Genomic DNA, 17571 nt, shown 5'->3' on the forward strand with positions numbered 1-17571 from the left:
TCTTTAATCACAATAAATTATAAGAGTCTCCCAGCAGCGTGCTGTTGGTGAGGGTCATATTGACTAATATTTAAAACCAGTATCACACGTGTTGAAGCATTACATTATAGGAATTATTACCTTATACTATTTAAGTACAATCTACAATATAAAGTTGTACACAAGCACTATATTATTGCTACGTATGGTCACATAATGGTGACTGTCATTTATATAATGCTGCGCAACTAATATATCTTTTTGGGATAATGCTACTACAGGATATTTAGATTTGGTTCTGCTTCACTAGTCTGGGCAGAGAATGCATACGATAGTAGAATCTTTCTCTTATCCACAACAAATACAATATAATTTCTTTTAGTTTCAACCTTAAATTAAACAGCTTTAACATAACCTATTTTTAACATGTTTAAGTGGTACTTTTGCTTGCTTTAAAATAAAACAGAATTCAGCCAAAATATTGTCATGTTTGCTGTGACTGAGTTTATATTTGGTCTATAAAAAAAAACAAATCCTTCAAGAGCATACTGACAAGCGAGACAAGAATGAATTTGTGGAATACTGTGTTCTTTTCCTTGAATTGTGGTGATGTTCTGATTTCTCGCTATCAAAAAGTACATGATACTTCAGATACCTTGAACTATTTTTGAACACAGAAAGTAAGAATGTCCTTGAAAACACTTTCAGTCTAAGAGAAAAATATGAAACGGAGTTTGTGATATGTTGTTAGTGTTTCAACAATGTCTCTATATAAAATTGCACATAGCATTCTTTTTCATTAAAAGTATTTTGTGATCCCCGAAGTTCAGACTTATTGAATGAATATTTACTGGCAACAAATAAACACTTTTATGGGAAATTAAGTATTGTGATTTCAGACTAGTATCAATATGTATACGGAATTTCTACAGACCTTTGGCCTTGTGTCAGACAGCAAATGCTTTCTGGTTTCTGTTGCAAAACTGTTAGAAAGCTTTTAATCTAGTAACCCTATAATGGTTTGCTTTACACCAGTAGAAAAGGTTGAACCATAAATTCTAAATTTGGGTACTTTGTGAGGATACTATGACAATAACAATAATAATAATATGGTTGTGTATGCTAATAGTGCAAATATGAATATACAATAGAGGAGCAACTAATGGTATTAATATTGGTATGAGAATAATGACAGAGGAAGTGAGTTACGGAACGGATTGATCTTTCTAAACAGGAATGCGCAGGTGGTATCCACATGGTGTAGTAGTAGAAGCGGAACACATGGAAGGTAAGAGAGGAATAGAGGAAAGAAGTTTGCGCCACCAACATTATGATATGACATACCTATAATATATTGTATGTCCCATAAAAGTTACTATCTGAGCTACTAAAATGTAAATCATGTGACACTCATGTGGTTCACAAACTGTAATTTATATGACATGTTGATCATACTAATAAAAAAGGTTAGAGGAGATCCTTTTTACCAAACTCCAAGATGTGCCTCTCCATTAAATATATAAATAAACTTTATCCACTACTTTGTGCCAAAGCCATTTATAATAATCTGCCCTCATTGCAATTAAACCTCAGTCTTTTTCTGTGTGGTACCCAGACAAACTACACTTTTTTTTTTCAGTCAACGCACTATTAGAAAATAATTTTAGTTTGCATAAAAACCCAAAACATAAAAAAACAAAACACCATATTCAATGCAAAATAAATACATTTGAAAAAGTTTTTGCATAGCTAAAGTGGTAAACAGCAACATTGAAGTTATTTGCTAAATATTTCAAACATACATTTTATGGTCCTGTGTTTGTTTGCGTCCCCCTAGATCTGAATGGTAGGATCACTTCTTTCAAATAAGCGGTCTTGTAAAATGTTTTATGATTATAGGGGTGATAAGGGTGTCTTTATAGTTGCCAGAACCACAATAAAGCCAATGATGTAAAGTATTTGTTATTGTCATAACAACAATCAGCAGCTGAATGGACACACGGATACTTATTTGAAGGAGCAGGGTTATTGCTTATAAACAGGTGTCTCAAGTCAATACCCTCCCCCATGATTTTCTTCTCATTACCAATGGCTAGATCAGTCACTGTTGCCATTGTGATCACCAGTGCATGCAACTACTCAATTTAAACAGGGGTCTCTCCTTTCCTAAGAGGCCCCTAACACCATTTTTATTCATATTTGGGAGTGATGGGGTTCTTTCCATAGCCCAGAGCAAACTAAATGTCAATGATGCAAGGAGGTGATGAAGCTCTAAAATAGCAATTTCCCTTAAAAAATAAGCAAAAAAACACTAGTTCCTTAGTGGGGCATTACCACAACGACTGGATGAATATTGAAAGCCATCCATTTAAAATAGGAGTTACGGCTCTTACAAATGATAGATCATATGTCCCTCCATCCTACAAATAAAGCAGAGTGGAGATAGGGGCTAATTCATTGTCCCCTCCCACTCCCACTTCAGCATCAATACAACAACAAAAAAGTTTTAATGGGGTTAGAACGGGCCAAGAACAAAAGTAGAACAGGGATGTGCTAGAACAGCCATGACACACACCACCTCTGCTCCTGCAAGGTACATACAGTCCAACAAGGGTTGCCCAGAAGGAGACCTTTAAAAAATAAATATACAGTCCATACACCCATATGTGTTAATGGAGGAGAAACCTTTGTGTCAAGACGCCCCACATGCTGAGACTCATAACAGGTTGTGGGATGCTCAGTTCAGAGTAGAAAAGGGTTACAGAGGACATACTACCTAATTTCAAAAAGGTTGACAAAGAAATGAGGCTGAAAAGCAGACGGTGTCCAGAGGCTTCTGGTTGGTTCTACCTCCTGCATACCCACCATTTTCAATGTGTGATAGAAAAAAAAAGAATATTAAAAAGATATTATAAAAATGATTACATAGAGAGAGTGTGTGTGTGTATATATATACACATATATACATAGAAATAGCTGCAGCACTCCAAATTTCTTTTTTTTTTTATTTTATTACAAGCAATGAAATACAGGCCTGTATTTCATTGCTTGTAATAAAATTAAAAAAAGAAATTTGGAGTGCTGCAGCCATTTCTATGTCTATATTATTTTCTGTCAGGGTGAGACAGAGGAAGCTTGCACCCATCAACAGCAAGGAAAATTGGTGTTGGACTTTATTATTGTTATACATATATATATAATTTTTATTTTTTTAAACAACAACAATCTTCTACCCATTAAATGATTTATAATGACAAACTGATCTGCACTGGATATATTATACACAGGTCACAAAAAATGGCTACATTTTCAGCACTATTAATAATTTCTCCATTAATAGGTAATGTCTGAAAAGGAAACAAAAACTCCCTAAATTGACTACAGTAAAGTTAATAATTTATTGAATTAGCTGCATTTTGCAAAGTGACAATTTGATATATGGTATAAAGCCCCAAGTAACCATTTTATTATATAAATATCGCCAAGATATTTTACAATTCTTTTAAAAGATCTTAGTAATAATAATATGATACTTTCTCTGAATGTGAACATCATTGTACCTACACATATACTTACTCATTCATTCACCACATATATCAGATTTATGTTAATCATTTATTAACATTAAAACAGACAGTACAAATATTGCTAAATTAATTGCTATATACTAACATATTACTTAGAATAATAATAATAAAAAAGGATTCCACAAGTTTTAATGTTTTGGGGTCCATTCTGTTTAGAATAATAATAGATATAGATTCAAATTTATTGAAAAAAACTACTACTAATGTTACAAACTTATTGTAACACAAAATAAAAATATAAAAGAAAAAAACTGTAATAAAAAGGTCTCTCTCTCTATATATATATAATTGAAGTGAAAAACTAGAAACGGTTAAGGAAAATATCATACAGTGAAATGTATTCCACTTACAAAAATTAAAGCAACTGGAACCAAAACCTATTTCAACAAACAGATGCTCTCAATATGCATGTGGACAAGAAAAATATTCTATGTTAAAGTGAAGAAAAGAGTGATTTTATTTATATTTTTAAGTGTGTAAAGTAACGTAAAATAAACACTTGTCATGTTCACATATTCAAAATATTAACAAAACAAAGAAAACAGCAACATATAAATCAAAAAATAGATATTTTTTTTGTCCCCAGTTAGAATACCATACAAACGTATGCTAATTTTTTAATCATAGTTTAGCTTCAACATTACAAATCAGAGGTGTATTTATTAAACCAGGCAATAACAAGGCAACAATGGCAGTTATATACAGTAAATTCAATTCTACTGCTTAACAGAAAAATTACATCTTGCAATTGTTAAAATAAAAGCAGTGATTCCAAAATTATTTTACAATGTGTCTTGCAGTAAATACCATACTAGAGATTTCTTAGTATCAAAGTAGGTTAATCTGTCAACAGAACATAATCTTATTTTTGCAATTACAATTGACAGGTCACCCGGTCATTACAACCAAAAATATATTTTTTCAACATTTGCTTAAGTACAGTAATGCTATTGCATATTATTTTAATATATTAATATGTACTATAATTTACCTGAAAAAAAGTTAAACTGATACTATGCAGTTCTAGCAGAATTAGAATTTAGAATATTTGGTGCGCGATTTTATGCTTCATGCTGCGTCTCTGAAAAGACCGGGTGACTGATCCTGGATCTTCCATTTATGGATATAGTGTTAGACCGGACAGTAATCTAGAAAGAAAAAAAAACATTCTTTACATAAAATGATGTATTATTAAATAAAATTGCTTTTGCAACATAAATGCAGTGAAACTTAAAGGGACAGTAAAGTCAAAATTAAACTTTCAGGATTCAGATAGGGCAGTGTTTTTCAACCAGTGTGCCGCGGCACAAAAGTGTGCCATGAGAGATCCTCAGGTGTGCCGTGGCAGACTGACAACAGTGTGACATATTTTAAATTTTGCTTGTTTTTTATTCTGGGACGTTTTTTTATTTTGAGTGAGATGATGACTGAGGGTAACTGCACAGCGGCAGTTCGCCTCCCCGACCCGTATTCACACTTGGAAGGAACCCCCACCCACCACAACATGTGCCTAGTGCTGGCTCTACACGCAGCAGCACACAAAACACTTACTTTGTAGGAGGCATGGCATGACAGCATAGTACAGTGTGTGTGTGTGTGTGTGTGTGTGTGTGTATATATATATATATATATATATATATATATATGCGATTTTACGCAACTTTCCAATTTACATTTATCATCAAATTTGCTTTGTTCTCTTGGTATTCTTAGTTGAAGGCTAAAGCAAGGTAGGCTCATGGGGGTCTATTTATGTAGGTGCGGACAGACATGATCCGCTATAGCGAATCATGTCCGCCACACATCGATAAATGCCGATAGCATACGCTGTCGGCATTTATCATTGCCCCAGCAGTTCTGGTGAACTGCTGGTGCAATACGGCCCCCAGAGGATTCGGCCTCTAGCAGGGGGTGTCAATCAACCCGATTGTATTTGATCAGGCTGATTGCTGTCCGCCACCTCAGAGGTGGCAGACGAGTTAAGGAGCAGCGGTCTGAGGACCGCTGCTTCTTAACTTCCACTTCAGTCGGAACTGAAGCGGAGAGGGTCGGAAGCAGCATCCGCTGCTTTATAAATAGACCCCATAGGCCGATTTCTAAGCCCTTGAAGTCAACCTCTTATCTCAGAGAATTTTATTAGCTTTCTGTGTCCTAAAGGTTTGAATTCTCCAATCAGTACTCGAGCTACAACAAAAGTGCCATATGGGGAGAGCGCTGATTGAACAACAATTCAAACCGTTAGCTTGCAAAAAAATTGACTTTTGAAGTGGGCGGCAGAGCTCGGGGAATTTCATATCTGTATTAAAAAGTAAGTTAAAGGCAACTTCATTACAACTGATGAATTTAAAAAACACCCATAAAAAAAAGAAAAAAATTACATTCGAATAGGACAATTAATATTCCCATCATCCTTTTCATAATTAAAATGTCTCAATAGAAAATAAATAAAATATCCAAATATAAGTTTTGCTATTTTGAATATTTTTACTTAACTGAATGCAACATTAAAAACATAGCAAAATCAACGTTTATTTGAAAACGAAATCCAATGTTTCAAAGAAATGTTGCAAAACATTATACTAAGTATCTGAGCGAAATAATTTGCTGATATTAAAATGTTTTTTTCCAGTAAAAAAAATATTAAAAACGTATTACTATTTATAAATATGTGCTCAGGATGAATATTATGCACTGCATAGCACATAAGGGACACATTGGCCTCTATTCAATAAAATCGGTTAGTGAAATATCTCATGTAAAAAATCTGCACAATATTGCAACTTGAAAACTGCAGAATTAAAGGGACAGTCTATTCAAAATTAAACTTTCATGATTCAGATAGGGCATGCAGTTTTAAACAACTTTCCAATTGACTTCTATTATCTAATTTGCTCAATTCTTTAGATATCCTTTGTTGAAGAAATAGCAATGCACATGTGTGAGCTAATCACACAAGGACTCTATGTGCAGCAACCTATCAGCAGCTACTGAGCATATCTAGATATGCTTTTCAGCAAGTGATATCAAGAAAATGAAGCAAATTAGGTAAAAGAAGTAAATTAGAAAGTGTTTTAAAATGACATGCTCTTTCTAAATAACGAAAGAAAAAAATTGGGTTTCATGTCCCTTTAATAAAGATCTGCAGCAGCCCTCATCACAGCTGTAAGTAATCAATGAAGCATTATCTATTTCATAAACATTCACTGTTATCACAAATGCACCTTTAAAATCTTACAGAACCAATTAAGATGAAAAAAAACCCTGCTAAAAATAGTCTAGTAGAGGCATAATAAATTTCACATACTGGGACAAAATGGTAAAAAATCTTGATCACCCCAAAATGTATTTGAAGCGTTATACAGACGACAAAATGTATAATAATAAACTTTTATCAAAGTAAAATGTTTAACATTTAAGAATACAGAATATCATACAAATGTTAACATGTACTTTCTAGAAGTCATATTTAAATGTCTACACTATGTCTGTGTGTTTGTATGTATGTTTGCATGTATGTGAGTGAGTGAGAGAGAGTATCAGTACAAAAATCTAAAAGGCTAAGATGAAAAAGTCAAGTAAAGTTGGAAACATCAGTCTCAGCAACAACAATATATTGACATTCCACACAGGTTTCAGTAAAATACTCTTTAAAAACCACCAAGAATGCCATTATCAGGTTTTATTTAAACAAAGTTTATTGACATTGACAAAGATAACGATATCAATTAAAATGACATCCACTAATTATCTAATTGGCATTGAGCTTATCAGCTGTAGACGTTAAACGTAAATATTACAGATAAAATAGGATATAACTTTTTTTTAAAAAAGCTGCTATAAATGCCAGTTACTTTTGTTCACCAGAAAGAAAAAAAAATACTAAGCTGTACTTGTGGAAAACAGCAGAACAAAAGTGCAGACTGTATTAAAAAAAATGCTTTATAAGTCTGCTCATTTAATTTCTATAGATATTTAGCTTTTGAGGCTTAAAGAACCCAAACCCCAACATCCAATCTACACTCTTCTTGGACAAACAGTACACTGTCCTTAAGATTCCCATGAGAACACATATATGAAGAAATGTTCTGAATCACTAAGACATCCTTATAATGTAGTAATCAAGAATTAAACAGTGGAATAATTTGTAGGCATAGATTATAGAAATTGAAACACTAAGAACTTTACTCATCAAGCAGAGGTACTGCAGCTATTTTTAACATTTGTGTTACATTGTTGAAACTGCAGCCTGAAATCCTGCATTAAAGGAATATTTAATTTTTATTAATGCATAGTACAGATAGCAATTTTGTATTGCAAATGGCCTGCAAAGTACACTTTAAAAAACACTTATTAAAGGGACATGAAAACCATTTTTTCCCTTCAGGGTTCATACAGCATACAATTTTAAACAACTTTACAATTTGCCTTTATTATCAAATCTGCTTCATTCCCTTGATAACCTTTGCTGAAGGAACAATGAACAACTGGCAGCATAATCAGCCAATCACAAAAGACAAATGTGTGCAGGCACCAATCACCAGCTAGCCCCCACTAATGTAGAATATGTGTATATTCTTTTTCAACAATCTATACCAAGAGAATAAAGTACATGTGAAAATAGAAGTACATTTAAAATTGTCTTAAAATTACATGCTCTTTCAGACTTATGCAAGTTTAATTTTGACCTTTCTATCCCTTTAAAGGGACATTGTACTCTTAAATCTTCTCCCCTTTAAGACCAACGTTGTACCCTTACGACGTTGATGGCTATGCCCTTAAGGACCAGCGACGTACCCTGTATGGGCAGTCCTGGGCTTCTTTCTGCCGCAATCTCGCTCAAAATAGTGAGATTGCGCTATTTCTGCAGAGAGGGCCAGTAATGGTGCCGTTCGTTGGTGGGTGGGAGCAGTAAAGGGAAGGCGGGTGGGCGGCCCATCGCTGCAGGGACTTCCTGTTTCTGTCCCTGCAGTCAGTGCGCACAGTACATCAGAAACTACATTGATGTGATGGAGGGAGAGGGAGGGAAATTCATTTTTTAAAGGGATCAAGAAGGAGAGTAGGGTGTTGAGGGGGGGCAGCTACACTACAGAAAAAACCCCATGTATTTTGCCAAAATGGGTACTAGCAGACAGCTGCCAGTACCCAAGATGGTGGAAGATAGGTAAAGGGGGGAGGGTTAGAGAGCTGTGGGGTAGGGGGGGAATCAGGAAGGTTGGGGGTAAGGGGGGATCCATCACTGCAAAATAAATATATTTAAAAAAAATAATAATAAAATAAAAAAATTGCCTTTTATTTTAGTACTGGCAGACTTTCTGCCAGTACTTAAGATGGCGGTGACAATTGTAAGGTGGGGGAGGGAAAAGAGCTGTTTGGGGATGGGATGTGTCAGGTGGGAGGCTGATCGCTACACTAAAGCTAAAATTAACCCTACAAGCTCACTACAAGCTACCTAATTAACCCCTTCATTGCTGGACATAATACAAGTGTTGTGCACAGCGGCATTTAGCAGCCTTCTAATTAAGAAAAAGGAATGCAAAAGCACTATATGCCTGCTATTTCTGAACAAAGGGGATCCTTTGTGAAAAAGTGAACGATTTTTTTTATGTGATCGCATTTGGCGGTGAAATGGTGGCATGAAATATACCAAAATGGGCCTAGATCAATACTTTGGGTTGTCTACTACACTACACTAAAGCTAAAATTAACCCTACAAGCTCCCTTGAAGCTCCCTAATTAACCCCTTCACTGCTGGGCATAATACACGTGTGGTGCGCAGCGGCATTTAGCGGCCTAATTACCAAAAAGCAATTCTAAAGCCATATATGTCTGCTATTTCTAAACAAAGGGGATCCCAGAGAAGCTCTTACAACCATTTGTGCCATAATTGCACAAGCTGTTTGTAAATAATTTCAGTGAGAAAACTAAAGTTTGTGAAAAAGTGAACAATTTATTTTTATTTGATCGCATTTGGCGGTGAAATGGTGGCATGAAATATACCAAAATAGGCCTAGATCAATACTTTGGGATGTCTACTAAAAAAAATATATACATGTGAAGGGTTATTCAGGGATTCCCGATAGATATCAGTGTTCCAATGTAACTTTTGCGAATATTTTTTTTTTTTTTTAAATGGTTTGGAAATACTTGTATTGCCCTATAATTTGCACCAAAAAAAGCAAAGAATATGTAAACATAGGGTATTTCTAAACTCAGGACAAAATTTAGAAGCTATTTAGCATGGGTGTTTTTTGGTGGCTGTAGATGATTAACAGATTTTGGGGTCAAAGTTAGAAAAAACATAAATTATGCTTACCTGATAATTTTATTTTCTTCAGATGGAAAGAGTCCACAGCTGCATTCATTACTTTTGGGAATTCAGAACCTGGCCACCAGGAAGAGACAAAGACACCACAGCCAAAGGCTTAAAAACCCCTCCCACTTCCCTCACCCCCCAGTCATTCTGCCGAGGAAGAAGAAAATAAAATTATCAGGTAAGCATAATTTATGTTTTTCTTCATAAATGTAAAGAGTCCACAGCTGCATTCATTACTTTTGGGAGAACAATACCCAGGCTATAGAGGACACTGAATGCAAAAACGGGAGGGTACAAAAGGTGGCTTCAATTGAACCCTGCTTCAATTGAAGCCGAGAAAACTTTGAAAAGGAAAGCCCAAGGACACTGACCCGCCCATAAGACTAGCTAGAGACTGCAGAAATAGACTTGACTGAGCCAACACACCTCAAGGAGACACCACCGGCCAGCAGTCGGTCCCCAACAACACACCTCTTACTAGAGAAAGGGAGCAACACTGACAACTCCCCAAAAAAGGAAAAGACGTGAATAAAAATTAAGGATTACCGAAAGGCCCCTAAATAGGGAGCAACCAGTTCCAAATTATAAAATAAGGACCCCCAAGCCCACAGAGACCCGAACTGGTCTTAAGATCAAGGCAGGCAACACACAGACCCCCGGAAGTACAGAAACCACAAGTTTGAAACCGGGAATCTGAAACCAAGAAAAAAACTTTTTCGAAATACAGTTCAACCCCACCCTGAAAGACAACTGAAGACAGAGTCTTCAGGACACAAGATGACTCAGAATACAGAAATATTCAGAGATCAAACACGTGCAGAAGACCCAGATAAGCGAACACCTGAGTCAACACCACATGCCACAGTCATACCAGGATGACTATAATAGAACACTTGTAAGTAAGGAGAGCAGCTGAAAGAGATAACAAACCTCAATCGTCAGACTGCTAAACATCCACTAAACAGTGGGTACAACACAGGCTATAGAAAAGCCGGCAGACCTACTCAAATATCTGGAACATGGAGAAGCACAGAATCTCAAGGAGGCTCCCCGAACCTCAAGTGACCGGAGGATGGATAAGAGTTTTCAGATCCTGCTCCACACTGGACCAGCCCAAGCAACAGGCAGGTCTGAGAACCAGGAAAACGGAAAGGACCCCAATCACCAACCCCTAGTTAAGGACGGAATAGAGAGGACTCAGCCCCTCAACAGAACTTGGATGCTAACCTAAGAACTCCTCCAAGAGGTACACTCAAAGAGAACCATAAAGGAGATGAACATAGCAAAATGCAGTAGACCTCAATGAAGACTTACAGTCTGACAGTCTCAACATGGAGAGTCCAATCTCTCCAGATGGAACAGAACAATCCCAGAGGGATAAACTGCTCACCCTTACAGGCCAAAAACACCTGTCCCAACCTCCTGTACACAAGACAGGACAACAACCCTCCAGAGAGGGGAACCACCCCTCTTAAGAAGGACAAACAACCAGTCCCCCCCCCCCCCACAAGGGAAGGGTACAAATAAAACAGCACACATGCTCACAAGACATGAGCTAGAGACTGATGAAACCAAAGCCGAATGAAAAACATCCAGACGACTTGATGAACACAGAAAGAACTCCCCCCAAAGGGGAGTATACATCGTTCAAAGAAAAGGCAAGCCATAGGAATGTATCCGCAAGCGCACCAAAAACCTGGCCAAGCTGCTAGCAGGCTCAACTAGCCAGTCCTTAGGCCATAGCCTATGTTCCTTGGAAAAAAACTGGATCGCCCAGAACCAGCCACAGGATCATAAGCTTCCGGACATCCAGAAAAATCCCAAACAAAACTAAAGGCCCGAGCCCCAGAATTGTTAAAAACAAACAAATGCCCCAGGGAACACGAACACCCCGTCTGAAAAATCAGACCTCACGGGGGAATAAATGGACTAACCCGGAAACATGGACAAAACTCACTCATAAATCTCGACCCAAAAAGGAAGAGAACCCCCCTTACAGAAGTCCAACACCCCACAAAAGAGCTAGGGCACAACAGAGGCGTGCCAAGACTCCGGAAACCAAGGGAGAATATCAAGGACAAAGTCACCCGAAGAGCGAGTAGCACAAAGACTAGTCTCCATATCTTCTAAGAGTACATAACCAGAGGACCACACAGAGAAAAAGAATGCAGAGCATCCCAAACTCCCGGTAGAGAAAAACCCCTAAGCGAAGCTTGGGGAAGGAGACAACCCAGCCTAACGTCCCTGATAGGGAGACAACCAACTCCCGAAAGCAGGAAAAGCCACACGGCCCTCCTTAAGGAGAGTATAATCATCAGATGGAAGAGAACCTCAAAAAGGAAAAAGTCCAGGAAAAGGAATTTCCAAGAAGCCCCTGAAGGCAAGACCGCCAGGAACCAGCAGCAAGGAGGCGCTAAGTCCTCCAAACTACCAATCCAAGCGGGAAGGAAAACACTCTAAGTCTCGAAGAAATAACGGAAACAACCGAGTGTGTCGCAGCGGAACCTTACCGAGTCCTAGTCGACCAGCTAGAAAGGCTAGCTAGGACTGAACCAATCCTCCATGCCTCGCAGACCCTCAGGTCCTTTCAAATGATTAGCTGAATTTGTAAAAGAAAAACAAGGAAAAACACAAATAATAAATGTGAAACACTCTGTGCCCCAAACGGACCAGCCAGGCAGAACAGGCACCACGTGTCTGAAATAGGCCGCAAGACAGAAGGGTCCTAACCCACTCAGGACCAGTCTGAAACTCAGGGTCGATACTATCAAGGCCACAGATAGGCATTTCCATAGATGGAGAATAAACATCCGACAAACATAGGACTAACATGTCCTCACACTAACAAACTTCCATAGAAGTAAACTTAGTGATCAAAAATTGCGAGTGTCGATTCCAGAAAAATCCCATAAGGAAATACATAAACATGAGCTCAAATAAAAAATAATCCTAACTGGATTAAAATAAGAATAAGGCAACCCATAGGTTATTGCCCAAGAAAAACAGACACACCTGTAAGACCGGGATCCTGTTCTCCCAGCTCAGGACTGGAAAGGATACTCAAACAAAGCTATAGAAAGATTACTTCATCCTCATATAGCTAATGCTGCAAGCAGCTCGAAGTAGAAGACAGAGAATTCCCACATCCGTTAAGGATGGGATCCTCTAACAACGCCAGAATGTGTCTCAAAAGGACATAAAGGCGCGCCAGTCTGTAACGAAAGGCACAGCATACCTTTACCAGAGCAGAAGACGACCCCGAAGTATGACCCCCTGAAGCCTCAGGGAGTCATTCCCCCAGAGAACTGAGCAGGCCATCCCATGCCCCGGTCAACAGAACACGTACAATATCGCAAGCACACTTCTGCAGTTGCAGATGCGCTAGCGCCATAATAATGGTCATGCGAAAATGAGCCATGACCTCCGGGGGGGAACAAGCCACCTTCCAGAGAAGGATAAGCAAAATCTGGGTTACCTGCATGTGTAGTAAGCGTTGGTGGTAGGGAACTTGCCACTCAGGAAACAGACCCCCTAGAAACGGATGGCTCAGCGGCACCTTGATTCCCCAATCCAGAGGAATTGAGCACTCTAAGACGGCATTCTGAACATAACTGAAAGGCATGTATCACCCGGGCCAATTCGTATTCCTCACGAGAAAAGGAATCTAAGTCAGAGACGTTAGTCTCCACAATATCAGAATCCTCCATAACTGGGATACTGAATACAAAAAATGGACCAATAATAAACTGTAAACGGCACCTGACACCCACAATGGCTGGGGCACTCAACACCTCCTAGGACCCATACACCAGTGGACCAGAAATTTTCCGTCAGGAATGCGGAAATAAAAAGTCAAAATGTGACCATGCCTGGTCACCAGGTGCACCGAGCGGTACAAAAAGCGCGCTCAACCGCATCACTTCCAAAGGCCGTTATGTTCTATAGCAAAGAGCCTAAATAACACTACACATAAGAAGGTTGAATCACATAACAAACATGATTAAACCCCCCCCCCCCCCTGTTCAATAACCCCCCTCAAGAGATATTAACCATTGTTTCCAAGATACAAAAGGAGCCTCACTGAGACCCTGAGTTATAGTGAGTCCTGCAAGGTAATAGCCTCTCGGGAAAACATTTGTTATACAGACAATCATAACGAAAGTAAAATGAAACGATCTTACCGGAATCTACGCTGTGGAACAGGAACACGGCCCTTCAAGTGTAACAGATAGTAGCAACGCCTCTGCCATGGACTTGAGAGAAGAAAGCAGGCAGCGCAACTCGTCAACGCTGATTGCTTGTGGAGCTGTTAATATGAGTAGGGATGATTTCGCAGAAAGACTCTCCCTGCATCACCTGTCTCTAACTTTCATCCATGCTCTCACTGAGAGGCTAACAGGACTACTTAAAACTCCAGTCCCATGTCGAAGAGTACTACCCTCCATAAGAGACTATTGAAAACTTCTGACACTTCTCTGCCAACCTCCTGGGACGAAAGGCAAAGAATGGCTGGGGGATGAGGGAAGTGGGAGGGGTATCTCTTTGAAGAGGATCTTTAATGTGATGTCAACTATGTTTTAGCTAAATTCTAAAACAAATGGACATACATTACTGAATAATTGTCTGGTTCCTGTATTAAACACTGAAAAATAACTTATTAAGGTTATGGAAATGGCAGAATCTACTGCCCCACCAACTTTATTAGCTGCCAGTGGTAGTGAACTCTTGCTTCTAGCATTTTTAAACTGCCATGATTTAGACAAGGAATGGCCAGCTGGCGACCCATAGGCCCTATGCGCCTCTCTGCACTCGTTTTTGCGGCCCCAGGGGAAAAGCAGAACTAAGAATGTGTTATAGTTTTATGGCCCCAGGAAAAAGTGGAACGTGTGCTTTGGTGACTTGTGTTTAGTGGGCAAACAAGGAGACCACAACCTAAAAGATCCCCCTGGAAGGGAGAACTGCAGCTAGACAATGCCCTGCAATTACCCTGTGTCATTGGACATATTAAGGAATTATGTCATTTGTGTGTTTATATGCTGCTCTTAAGGCTTCTATAATGTTGCTCTGTAGCCCCTATGTGTTAGGATTTTGGCCATCACAGATTTTAAAATATGCAGACAGCTGGCTTAAAAGTTAAAATGGTGCAACAGCTTAAGGAATGACAACTTTCCAGAGGAAGGTAGGGGTTAAAATGGGACTTAAGTGTTTGCTCAAAAGCAGCAGTCACATTCATCCTAAATCAACAGTAAGAAATTATGACAGTATAAGGTCATGATAAATGTGAAACATAAGCAAATAAATACAAAATAAACAAAGAAACTAAACGGTTTTATATTTAGGTCTTAGGTTTTTTTTGTCCTGCCAGTGATTGAACTAGCTATTTTTACCAGCATAACCGATATCCTTTTAGACAGTATAATGAGTTTGTTGAAGGTGTCAGTATTAATATGTTTACTGTCCCTTTAATGATAAAGAAATGTTAAGTCCAAATTAATCACATAGGGCATGTCATTTTCAACAACTTCCCAATGTACTTTTATAATGAAATGTGCTTTGTTCTCTTGGTATTCTTTGTTGAAAACTAAACCTAGGTAGGCTCATATGCTAATTTCTAAGCCCTTGAAGGCCGTCTATTATCTTAATGCATTTGAGTTTTTCACAGCTAGAGGACGTTGGTTTAGGTGTGCCATATAGATAACATTGTGCTCACGCCTTTGGACTTATTTAAGAGTCAGCACTAATTGCCTGAAATGCAAGTCTGTCAAAAGAACCGAGATAAGGAGGCAGTTTTTAGAGACTTAGATTCAAGGCAATCACAGAAGTAAAAAGTATATTAATATATTATCTATCTTTTTAAACAATACATTTTTTAGTGTTTAATGAGAACATTGGGTGAAGATGAGAACATTGGGTGAAGCAATCACAAGAGGCACATAAGTGCAGCCACCAATCAGCAGCTAACTCCCAGAAGTGCATTGCTGGTCCTGAGCCTACCTAGGCATGAACTTCAAGAAGGGATACCAAAGAACAAAGCACTATAATAGAAGTAAATTAGAGTTTAAAACTGAATCATGAAAGATTAATTTTGACTTTACTGACCCTTTAATTGCTCAGATATATTTAATTAATCATAGTTTCTTAAATAATTTTTAAAGCTTCTTAAGGTTTGGAGATGAGTAAACCTCAGAGATGAAACCTAGTTTTTAACAGAAATCTCAAGCACAAAATATACATCAATTATGTATATCTCTCAGATTTTCCCTTATTCTTTGTTGTCAAAAGCCGGGCCCACTGATACTTTGTGTTTAGGCGCTACTAATAGATTGGACATTTATATGTAAAGCTTAGTTACATCAATGCGGGATACTGACCGCAAAGTCATTGTTTAATGTGATTTCCCACAGAATATACTTACTATAGTTAGTAAATAGTTCAGAAATGTGAAAAGTCAAATTCCACCAAGCAAAGGTAATGTAAAGTTCATATTTAATTAAAAAGCAGTGAGGATTATGCATGACATTTAAATATTTTTCTGCTCACATGCCCGCAGAACACTGGGCATGACATTATTGAAAGGCAATGCCAAACAAAGCTGAACTTTTTTTTTTTGCAAGTTATAAGGATAAGGATAGTAGGGATTAATTTGTCATCAACTTAATGCTGCATTTTCAGCAGTACCACTGATTTGGATAGACGCTTTATGAAATATCTCTAATATATGTGAAGATCAAATTGGACACAGACATCCCAAAATGTATGTATAAAAAGCACATTCAAATAAAGTTGTATTTTTTTCTATAGACAAAAAAAAGTTTATTAAACAAACTACAAATTAGCATTTATTATTCTGAATGTTTAATATAAAGTGTTTTTATTTTTGAGGTTTAAAAGTTTAGCTTGACAACCAATCAGAAGATTCAACAACCCAAACTGAATTCTCTACAGTGTTCATTTCCTCCAACTTAATGATCTAATAAGCACGGGGGAGGGGATATAAAGGTTGTAAAAACAAAATGTATCCTTACCTAATAAATTTATTTATTTCTTGACATGGGGAGTCCACGGAATCATCAATTACTATTGGGAATATCACTCCTGGCCAGCAGGAGGAGACAAAGAGCACCACAGCAAAGCTGTTAAAGGGACACTAAATCCCAAAAATTTCTCTCATGATTCAAGTAGAGAATACAATTTTAAACAACATTCCAATTTACTTGTATTATCTCATTTGCTTCATTCCTTAGATATTGTTTGCTGAAGAAATAGCAATTCACACGTGTGAGCCAATCACACGAGGCATCTATGTGCAGCAACCAATCAGCAGCCACTGAGCCTATCTAGATATGCTTTCTTTTTAAGTATATCAAGAGAATTAAGCAAATTAGATAATAGAAGTAAAATAGAAAGTTGTTTAAAATTGTACTCTCTTTCTAAATCTTGAAAGAAAAAATGTGGGTTTCATGTCCCTTTAAGTATCACTTTCCTTCCCACAACCCCCAGTCATTCGACCGAAGGAAAAGGAGAGAAAGAAAATAACACGAGGTGTAAAGGTGCATGAGGTTTATATAAAAAAACTGTCCGAAAACAAGGAAGGGCCGTGGACTCAAATTTTTCTGCAGTGTCTTTAAGAAGCTGGTGTTGCTGTATTTTTTTGCCCTTACTTGGTGTGCATGAGGAACAGGTTCATGTACA

General features: G+C 37.8%; 1 protein-coding gene across 2 annotated transcripts in view; it reads right to left on the reverse strand.

The window, feature by feature from the left end:
* Positions 1-3992: 3992 nt before the first annotated feature.
* Positions 3993-17571, reverse strand: part of COBLL1 (cordon-bleu WH2 repeat protein like 1) — a 365721-nt gene continuing 352142 nt past the window's right edge. For both annotated transcript variants that reach the window (XM_053698388.1, XM_053698389.1), the window contains one exon: positions 3993-4714. In XM_053698388.1, the coding sequence (XP_053554363.1) occupies positions 4628-4714 (87 nt within the window). In that variant the 3' untranslated portion in view covers positions 3993-4627. The remainder of the gene's footprint in view (positions 4715-17571) is intronic.

Source organism: Bombina bombina, chromosome 1, assembly GCF_027579735.1.
Source record: "Bombina bombina isolate aBomBom1 chromosome 1, aBomBom1.pri, whole genome shotgun sequence".
Lineage (NCBI taxonomy): Eukaryota > Metazoa > Chordata > Amphibia > Anura > Bombinatoridae > Bombina > Bombina bombina.